Source organism: Rutidosis leptorrhynchoides, chromosome 9 (assembly GCF_046630445.1).
Source record: "Rutidosis leptorrhynchoides isolate AG116_Rl617_1_P2 chromosome 9, CSIRO_AGI_Rlap_v1, whole genome shotgun sequence".
Lineage (NCBI taxonomy): Eukaryota > Viridiplantae > Streptophyta > Magnoliopsida > Asterales > Asteraceae > Rutidosis > Rutidosis leptorrhynchoides.
The window spans coordinates 344,915,248-344,926,837 of record NC_092341.1 but is presented as its reverse complement, the minus strand read 5'-3'; the positions used below and the strand labels follow the sequence as shown (position 1 = coordinate 344,926,837).

The 11,590-nt window shown below is 34.0% G+C and overlaps 1 protein-coding gene across 1 annotated transcript; it reads left to right on the top strand.

Annotated features, from left to right (window-relative positions):
* Window positions 1-6,425: 6,425 nt before the first annotated feature.
* On the top strand, window positions 6,426-9,322 carry LOC139869150 (uncharacterized; the record flags this gene model as incomplete). Its single annotated transcript, XM_071857471.1, has 8 exons — window positions 6,426-6,572; window positions 7,104-7,251; window positions 7,340-7,490; window positions 7,610-7,735; window positions 7,823-7,903; window positions 8,009-8,201; window positions 8,500-8,770; window positions 8,905-9,322. Coding segments are annotated over 8 exons (1,431 nt in total), but the record flags the coding sequence as incomplete, so codon positions are not given.
* Between the last annotated feature and the right edge of the window lie 2,268 nt (window positions 9,323-11,590).

The window sequence follows — 11,590 nt, the reverse complement described above, 5'->3', positions numbered from 1 at the left end:
CCATTTGAAACTTGTTTAATTGCTAGTAATGGTTATTTTGACATGTTATTTGAGTAGAATACTTATGAATTTTGTAAACATTTTCATAAATGCTTATTTGAAAAAGTGTAGAATTGTTAAAATTGTGAAAATGTATATAAGTTTAATTTTGATTGAACATGTTATTGTAATTGTTTCAGGTTGTTATTTTGCTAACACTAATGCATATTTGGATGCACAAATTTTGTGTTTAATGTGTTTTGCAGAAAAATACCGATACTGATGGTGCATCATCATCATCTAGACAACCTGCTCCAGAACCTAAACCAAAAATGTCATATGAGCCACAATATGAACCAGAACCTGAACAGAAGCAACAACAGGAACAACAACAACAACCTGATCAACACATACCATATTATGATCCGCAACTAGAATATGTTAATGCCTACGTACAGTTTCTGATTCATCCGATAACAGCACACCCAATGATTCATGAAGAACAGTTGCATCCCAATTTGAGATTTGATCGAAGTTGGAGAGATTACCCGACGTACCAAAGTAACAAATTTAAACTAGTAATGAAAAATGTAGAAGTGCCGAGGGTAATTGATTGGGAGCCTTAAAGGGTCCAACTAGTTAACTCATTTAGACAGCATCTGATCCAAAGGTATGGCAGCTCTTCTTTTCCCGATTGGGAACGTTTATTCACCATTCGTAGGCATGTATATAAAGAGTGGTGCGTTGAGCTTATGAGTACTATTTCACTTAATGCGGATGTAGTTAGGTTAGATGATAGAAGTTTTCTTATATTTTTACTTGGCCGTAGGATGTACAGGATGTCCATGCTGGACATGGCCAGGGCTTTACAGATTTACACTCCTAGTGAATTATTACTACCCGATTGTACAAATTTTATTTATCATGGGGAGCGGGTAGATAGGAATTTTGATGTGGACGTCGTCTGGAGGCGTATGTCAGATTATAATGTTTTTACGCTGGGAGGAAGACACTCCTATTTAGATATTAACAAAGCAGTGCTACGTATTATACATAAATTTTTAGCTAATTCGATTACACAAAGAGGTAAAAACAAGGAGAAGATGACCTTACACGATTTATTTTACCTTAAATGTATTCGAAACCCTAGAAGCTTTGTTAATATCCCCTACTGTGTTGGTTTTTATCTGTCCAAAGTAGTGGCAGGAATACAGGACGGGGGAGTAATAGGAGGAGGTATTTTTGTTACTCTCATTGGAGAGTATTTGGGTGTAAATAGGGATCAAGGGGGTCCACTTATGGTATGTAGGGAACAGGATGATACTTTAGGATTGAAGGTCTATCAGGGTGCTAAGGTATTAAAAAGCAGACACAATCAGGCAGTACCATATGATGGTCGTCATCCACAGGTAGAGAAAGGTTCAGATGAAGAAATGGAGGAAGCAGATGAGATTAGGGATGTCATTAGGGAGGCTATGACTGACGTCTACCAGCGTATAGATGAGGTAGAAATGACAAACCAGGATAGACATAGTCGGTACGAGCAGTGGCAAGCCGAGAATGTGTACGAGCATTCTAGGCAACGACAGGATGATAGATAGCACTATCATCAGCATCAGATCATGAGCCAGCTATCACCTCAGGTACCAAATAACTACGTAGCGACCCGACCTGCTTACTATCCTCCATACCAGCCAGATATGCGACCACCATTTACTCTCTACAACCCTAACCAGGCCTATTAGTACACCTATAACCAACCATGGAACCCGCCCGACGACATGAACTGGAACCCCTATCCAGATTGATATAGTTCCGTTGGTGATTTTTATGATTTTTATTTTTTTTTATCATTTTTATTTATTTATGTTTAAACATATTATATTGTGATACTTTTATGTAAGTTTTAATATTTTTATTATGTTGTACTAATATTTCATATTTGATTTGAAAGTGGGATGTTAAGTCCCATTTCAAATTATCATGCATGTTTATATTTGTATTGTATGTATTTTATTTTATGTACAAAACAGGGTAAAACAGCGCATTTTCAAATACTGACATTAAGTTCAGCAAAAGCTACTAATTTTGACGACAAAACGAAAAACAAATGTGATGTAACAGCAAGTGGGAATGAACAAATGATGTGCACCATTTATCATTCAGCAAACAAACGTCAATATGTTTAGAAACTTTGGTAAAATTTAATCATTTTTCTACGCTAATCACCCGAAAAACTATAGGGTGATCTTTACTATTGCTCCTACAAAGGATAGTAATTGCATCCGACACGATATAGACCATAATCAAAAGCATGTCACGGGACATTGCCTTAACAGTTGCTTGTTCAACGCTTTCCATTACAACCGGACGGTAGTTTACCGAAAGGTAATATACGGAGCAAGTATACTGGACGTGTTGCTTTCCCAATACAAGGTTAGCAAGTGGGTGACACAAAACTGCAAGTTTTAAGCTAAAATTTTCAAATCTGAAACCCACTAAACCCACAAAAACAATTTCGCAAACACCGGTGAAGGGTTATTCCGGAAAACTTATCTAGGGTAAAAGCTAGATTTAATTTTCAAAAAGATCAAATGTTTTCATAAAGATCCAATTTTCTTAAGGATCTAAATTTTCATAGTCATGTGGGACTGTAAACCACAACGTTACTACCATTGTTCATACCGCCGTATAGAAATCATTGATGTACAAAGTGTGAAGAATAAAGAAGTGATTCTAGTATTTTTATATCAAGACTATATTGCTTGAGGACAAGCAACGCTCAAGTGTGGGAATATTTGATAATGCTAAAAACGAACATATATTTCATAGCATTATCCCTCAAGAAAGACAAGCTTTTAGTTGCAATTGTTCTATTTAAAAGTGATATTCGTTTAAATAATAAAAGGTGAAGACAAAAGACAGATTCGATGAATTGAAGACGCAAATGACCAAAAAGCTCAAAAGTACAAAGTACAATCAAAGTGGTTCAAATTATTGATGAGAAACGTCTAAAAATTACAAGAGTACAAGCCGCAAAACGCAAAGTACAAGATATTAAATTGTACGAAAGGACGTTCGAAAATCCGGAACCGGGACCAGAGTCAACTCTCAACGCTCGACGCAATGGACTAAAAATTACAAGTCAACTATGCACATGAATATAATATAATATATAATTAATTCTTAAAATTATATATATATTATATTATTTAATAAAACCGTCGACAAACTAGGAAACAAAGAATTGTGAGCTGGATCCTACCTCCATGCGATCGCATGGCCTGGAGGCCTAATTTCCATGCGATCGCATGGCCTACTTTTTCTGGCCACATTCCTATAAAATGCGCAGTTTTGAGCGAATACCATACATCTTTCTCTACTCTCTATCTCACGTAATATATATATATATATATATATATATATATATATATATATATATATATATATATATATATATTATAATTTTAATTTTAATTTTAATTTAATAATAATAAAGGTATGTTAGCGAATGTTGTAAGGGTGTAAGTCGAAATTCTGTCCGTGTAACGCTACGCTATTATTAATCATTGTAAGTTATGTTCAACCTTTTTAAATTAATGTCTCGTAGCTAAGTTATTATTATACTTATTTAAATTGAAGTAATCGTGATGTTGGACTAAAATATTAAAGACGGGGTAATTGGGCTTTGTACCACAATTGGGGTTTGGACAAAAGAACGACACTTGTGGAAATTAGACTATGGGCTTTATATTTGTTTAATTGAATGATAGTTCATTAATTTAATATAAAGATTTACAATTAGAAGTAAATATAAATAATCACATACACTCGATCGGACACGATGGGCGGGATATTTATAAGTACTAATAATCGTTCATTTAACCGGACACGGGAATGGATTAATAGTCAATGGACTTATTAAAACAGGGGTGAATTATATACAAGGAAAATTGGTATAATTATAGTTTAAGTCCCCAATTAGTTGGAATATTTGACTTCGGAAATAAGAATAATTTGACGAGGACACTCGCACTTTATATTTATGACTGATGGACTGTTATGGACAAAAACCAGATGGATATATTTAATAATCCAGGACAAAGGACAATTAACCCATGGTAATAAACTAAAATCAACACGTCAAACATCATGATTACGGAAGTTTAAATAAGCATAATTCCTTTATTTCATATTTCATCGCACTTTTATTTACTGTCATTATATTTAATTGCACTTTTAATTATCGTACTTTTTAATTATCTCAATTTTATTTATTGTCATTTTATTTATCGCACTTTTATTTATCGCACTTTAATTATTGTCATTTACTTTATGCTTTAAATTAAGTTTTATTTTTAATATTTTACATTAGGTTTTAACTGCGACTAAAGTTTTAAAATCGACAAACCTGTCATTAAACGGTAAAAACCCCTTTTATAATAATAATAATAATACTTTTATATATATTTATATATTTACAAATATAGTTTTAAAATATAGCGTTAAACTTGGCTAGCTCCCTGTGGAACGAACCGGACTTACTAAAAACTACACTACTGTACGATTAGGTACACTGCCTATAAGTGTTGTAGCAAGGTTTAGGTATATCCATTCTATAAATAAATAAATAACTTGTGTAAAATTTTATCGTATTTAATAGTATTTCGTAGTAAAATATAAGCTATTTCGTATACACCTCTACGCACATCAATTGTCAACGGATGTAGTATTGTAAACTATTATTTACGATGATTGTCTATATGTAGAAATCATCAAAAGTCAAAAACCTTGGAATTTGATATTCATTTATGTGTGCCTTTTCAAAAAAATGAAAAATGTTTACAAAACGTATCATGTAGAGGTCAGTACCTCACTGTGAAATTGATGAATGATGTATTCGTCCAAATGAATTTGGACGGGTCATCACAATATACCTTCATTTTCGGGAGTAATTCGGTAAAACAAGTTTTTTTAAAAACTTTTTTGCCAATTTTCTTTTACACTTTTTTAACTTCTTTCTTTCATTCCTTTATTTTTTAAATGTTTCTTTGACCGACCATTAACCGTCTTTTACTGGACGTTTAATAAATCAACCGTTAACCAATTAAAATCACTCCGCAGCGAAGCGCGGGTCTTAATCCTCGTTGGTAATTATTGGTGGACCTTCTTTGAACGAATCAGAGAGCTCTCAATGAAATTATTTAAGTTTTGGAGTTCCTTCTCTACTCTCTAGTTATTATTGTTATTGTTATGTTATTGTTATTACCTATTACCTATTACCTATATATACTAATAGCCATATATACTAATAGCCATGGGTTTTTTGGTATGGCAAACGACAACAAGGGGAAGAAAAAAAAACTTACATTTTGCCCCCCCCCCCCCAAAACTTTAATACAATTTACACACTTACCCCTCCATTTAGGGGTGCAAATTGAAAATTCAATTTTCTGATTTTAATTTAATCTAACAACTCACCTAAACTTTTAACGAAGCTTATCTTTCTATCCGCCGCGAGTTATTTTCCCCCAACTTCATCGTTAAATCCGAAATAGTTTTACGAACACAACGCAACTCACGGCGATCGAAACGGGCGATTTTTTAAAAAACTAACCATTTTTCCTTAACTTTTATACATATACACTTCCTATTCGCTTCGAGCTATTTTTCACTGTCATGACCATTAAACTCTAAATAATTTTACCCACACAACGCAACTAACTATACTCAAAATAGACGCCTTTTAGAAACGCTAACCATGTGGATGTCGAGAGCACCTGCCAAGTTAGACATTACCGCCCCATTTTTTTCCCTAATTTCTCCCCTCGGTTCTACCTCGATCTTAGCTTCATAAAAGACACTAAAAACATGTAGCTCATTAAGTCTATTAAGTATCTACCAACTTATATCTAAATACAACAGCAACGCGCGGTTCGATTTTTGCTAGTTGTTATAATAAGAATAAGAATAAGAATTTCATTTAATTTTCTATTTACACTAATAGATAAATAAGTAGTTGACATTATACACTATCTATTAAGCAAAGGAAATGATGATTTTTGATTAGTTGGAGCCACTACCCATGTTTTCTTTGAGCTTTTTGATCATTTACATTTACGTGTTTCTTTTTCATGACCTTTTAATGAAATGAAAAAATTATACTTCACTCCAATCAAAGGTAGCGTAGAGATTTGAATATACTTCCATCGCTGTAAAAACATATCAAACATCTCCAACCATACATATTACTGTCTAACCATACCTATTGTCTCATCCACTTTTTCTTCAACTCTGCTTTCAATTTCACTCCTAACCTAATACTCTCTAAAGCAGCTTCTGCATCTTCTTTTACGCTCATCAAATCCATAAATCTTTTGAGATAATCTATACGGTTTGTTAACCTCAGGCTCTCAACTCTCATCTTCATCTTCATGCTCTAAACACGCAAGGATCTTCATGCTCTGTTACCTATCATTCCTTCTCTTTCCTTAAAGAGAAGAAAGCTTCAAAGGATAGAGATTTGTTCAAAGAGAGATCGTTCTTTTAGTATGTGTGATGCTCAAGAGAGATTTAGAAACATACGCTTACAGGTTTTTGTTTTTTATGCATATATATTTGTTTTCGTTTTCTTCTTTGTTTCAGTTTGTTTGATTTTAATTTGCATAGGATAATCAAAAGTTGACTTAGAATTCATGTCTAGTTTGTTTGTAGCTAGAATAGATATTATTAACTGATATATTTGGGTTTGATAAGGTTTTCAATGATACGCTAAAGTATAAGCGTTGTGTTATTTATGATCACTTGACCTTTGTTTGAGCCTATTTCCACCAAGTAGTAGCTGAGTTTGGGACTTGAGGGTGGTAGGGCACATGAGTCAGTGAGTTTTTGTCTTATTTTATAGTTTTCTCTTTAGAAAATATTACTTCTTCATCTTAAAGTCTGTTAACATATATGCAACTGCTGATGGTCATCAATTGGTTATGGCTTTCTTGAATTTTAATACGTTATGGGTATGGTATATATTGTTGCTGATAATTTAATTGGTTTAATATTAAGTTTTCATTGAAAACTAAGTGTTTTGTTTCATAACCTTTAATACGATGAATGGTTTCGATCATCAGGAGGAATATGATACCCATGATCCAAAGGGACACTGTGCTATGGTATTGCCATTTCTTAAGAAGAGGTCGAAAGTTGTTGAGATTGTTGCTGCTCGCGATATAGTTTTTGCTCTTGCACAATCTGGAATATGTGCTGCATTTAGTCGAGGTATAACTAGGAAGACGAACTAATGACTACTTGAATTGTGTTGTTAATGATGGTGTGGTTTGTTTGACATGTTGTTTATTATATTCAGAGACCAACGAGAGGATATGTTTTCTGAATGTTAGCCCTGATGAAGTTATAAGAAGCTTGTTTTACAACAAGAATAATGACTCTCTCATTACGGTTTCAGTCTATGCATCTGACAGTTTTAGCTCTTTAAAATGTAGAACAACTGGGATTGAGTATGTGAAAACTTACCATTCATCTGCTAATGATATGTTAGATTGTTAGCTTTATTAAAGATATGTTTCTAATTTATTTGTGTGTGTGTGTGTGCGCGCGCGCGCGTGAATGGTGTCAGATACATAAGGAGAGGTAAACCAGATGCAGGATTTGCTCTTTTTGAGTCAGAGTCTTTAAAGTGGCCTGGTTTTGTGGAGTTTGATGATGTTAATGGAAAAGTAATCACATTTTCTGCACAAGATAGGTATTTTTAACCCATATGATCATTGTATTATCAATCTTGTGATTTCATGTTGCTGACTTCAATCTTTGTTTTTGTTATCTATGCCAGTGTTTACAAGGTATTTGATTTGAAAAACTACATGATGCTATACTCCATATCAGATAAAAATGTTCAAGAAATCAAAATCAGGTAATTCTCTTGATGTTGCAAATAGATTAATGGTGTTTATATGTTACCAAAAGTACTGTTGTTTATGTAGACGCTGAGATGTTTGTTTATCATATCTCAAAACAGCCCTGGCATCATGTTGCTAATATTCAATAGAGCTAGTGGTCACGTTCCTCTCAAGATTCTGTCTATTGAAGATGGGACTGTTTTGAATACATTTAACCATCTTCTTCATCGGAATAAGAAAATCGATTTCATTGAACAGTTCAACGAAAAGCTTCTTGTTAAGCAAGAGGATGTGAATCTTCAGATTCTAGATGTAAGCCTCCTTTTTATTCCTTCATTTGTTCACATTTGAGATAAAAATGTCATTTTTGCGCCGTTTACCTGGAATTAGGTTGATTTGGTTTATTATTTTATCTTTAACGGGTTAAATATATAACATAAGAAGATAAGCTTAAATGGGTCAGATTGGTAGAAAAGATTAAGAGTCCTCCCAAGTGTACTATTAGTGCATTAGACCTACGTTTTTCTATAGTGAAAGTTTGACAAGTATTGAAGTAATGTAAATCTATACCATGTTTGACCCGTACACGTTTTTTTATATATATATGTAGGTACGCAATTCGGAGCTAACAGAGGTTAGCAGGACAGAATTTATAACACCATCTGCCTTCATATTTCTATACGAGAACCAGCTTTTTTTAACATTCAGGAACAGAACAGTTGCTGTATGGAACTTTCGAGGGGAACTCGTGACTTCATTTGAAGATCATTTATTGTGGCATCCAGATTGCAACACTAACAATATATACATCACTAGTGATCAAGATGTTATCATTTCATATTGCAAAGCTGATTCAGATGAATCTTCTAATGAAGGAAATGGTAATAAATAACTGATTTTCTTTTTACATGCCATTTTTGACATCTACTTTTTGTTATAGCTGCAAGCAACCATATGTAAAACCTGAAATTGATAAGACACAACAGTTGAAACCACATTTGGTTTATTGATGCAGTTGCAGGTTCTATTAATATCAGCAATATTCTGACAGGAAAGTGTCTTGCTAAAGTAAAAGCGATGAATGGTGCATTAGTAGATGATTGCATTTGCAGCGGGATGAACAAAACTAGTAATAGTAGTAGTGTTAAAAGATGCAGGTGTAATTCAAAGCAGCGAATACAAGGTAGAAGGATTACAAGCACCGTTTCAGAAGCCCTAGAGGATATAACTGCCCTTTTTTATGATGAAGAGCGTAACGAGATCTATACTGGTAATAGGCTAGGGTTAGTCCATGTTTGGTCTAAGGGGTTGTTTGGTTCAAGAATGTGACTAAAGGGTTTTGTTTACAAGTCCTTAACTGTTCCAATTCCTATTATCAAACATGTATCCTTGCTGATTCCCGACTACAAACCAAACGTCACTTAAACGTTTCACATGTCTCCAACTCATTTTTCGTCCCAGACGGATGAATTATCCATGGTCTGGGTATATTACCTCTAAGTAATGTACAATTTCTCCATTTGTAGTGTAATCATGGAAGGTTATTTTATTTTTTTGACTCGTTAGTAGCTATGCTAAATGTTGTTTGTTTTGTTTGGTTTGATTTGGAGAACACATACTTGTGTATGATCTAAATGGCTGTGGCCATTATTTTAATTTAACCAGATTTTATCAGCCATATTCTTTTGTTCAGTAGATAAGTTGTTTTTGTGATTGTTGTATGTTGGTTTGATGGTTCATGTCTCAAAGCAAATGAACCGGCCGATCTGGTTGGCATGATTTGGCCTTATGGTTTGATATTAGAATTGGCCAACTTACATCATAAGAGCGCTCGGAGTGGTCGCCTTTTGTCAAGAAACCTTTGAAAAGCTGCGATACTTTTTATCCAGGCAAAAAAGCTGTGATAGGTCAAGTGAAACAAAATCCAGAAAAAAAAAAAAAAAAAAAAAAAAAGCTGGGGTAGGTCAAGTGAAACAAAATCGATTGTCAACACACAGATTCATTAGTATTGTTAGACTAAAAACCATTGGTTGTATAAAAAAATTCTTCATCTATTCTCCAAACAAGGAAATCAAATAAATACATGAACCTTTCAAAGAAAGATGAAAAGTGTTGGAAGCTTCGACGAGCCCAACACACCCACTATAGAGGATCTAGACTATATAAGACTCACTACACCAACACTTTGACGTTGTTTAGCATTTAATTTTATAAATCCTTAGTGCACAATGTACTTAGGCGACAGTGTCGACCATATATCTTTAGGCGGTATAACCGACCATGTATTACTTAGGCGGCAGAGCCGACCATATAATAAGAACAACAAAAGTGCACTAAGAACTTAAACACAAACTAAGGCTTGATCGGGAAACTTAATAAAAACACTTATATTAAATTACAATTACAATATTACTTACAAGCTTTCTCTTCTCTACTTTCGCTAACTCACACTCTTCTTCTCTTCTTCACAACTCACTTCTTATTTCACTCTCACAACTTTCACACCTTACACAAATGAAACACCCACCTATATTTATACTACTCCATGGAAGTTTCTAGAAACTAGATATTTCCATGGATATATATAAATATCTAGATATTTTTATACATATAAATATCTAGATATTTCTTACACACATAAATATCTAGATTTTTCCTTACATTTTAATATCTAGATATTTTTCATATACATATTAATATCTAGATATTTTACCCATATACATTAACTAATTCCATATTATTCTAAATTTGCATTGTATTTTAACACTCCCCCTCAATGCAAATTTTCTTCCAACGATGTCTTGCAGACCATTTCAAGTGCTTCTCTGAATTTTGTAAACTTCGGTTTACTTAGGCTCTTGGTGAATATATCTGCAACCTGTTCATCTGTCTTTGTTGGCACCATCTTGATCTCCCCTTCAAGAACCTTTTCGCGAACATAGTGATAGTGCACTTCTATATGTTTTGTTCTCGCATGAAAGACTGGATTTTCTGCTAGACGTATAGCTGATAGGTTATCGCAGAAAAGCTTTACTTGATAATCTGCTGATTGATGTAGATCCTCCATTAGTTGTTTCAACCAAGTAATTTCTTGCGTTGCTGATGCTGCCGACCGATATTCTTCTTCAGTGCTTGATAAGGATACTGTTGGTTGTCTCTTGCTGCACCATGATATTACTCCTGATCCAAAACTAAACATGTATCCCGTTGTTGACCGTCGTGTATCATAGTCTCCAGCATAATCAGCGTCACAATATCCAGTCACCCGACATTCTTTTGTTCTCTTATATAAAATGCCAAAGTTAATAGTGCCTTTAACATACCTTAAGATGCGTCGTACAACATCAAGGTGAGGCTTCTTCGGATTGCTCATGTATCGACTAACCACTCCAACTGCATAAGATATATCTGGCCGGCTTAGTGTGAGATAAATAAGACTTCCGACCATCTTTCGATACATGGTAACATCTTGAAGACTTTTTCCTTCATCAGCTCGTAGTTTTGTATTCGGATCCATCGGAGTTGAGATAGGTTTGCAATTAAGCATTCCGTACTTTTGTAAAAGATCTCGCGCATATTTCTGTTGTCCCAGAAATAATCCTTCTCTTTTCTGCTCTATTTCGAGTCCAAGAAAATGTTTGAGTTCTCCAAGCTCCTTCATATGAAAACTAATAGACAGATTCTCTCTTGTTCTTTGGATC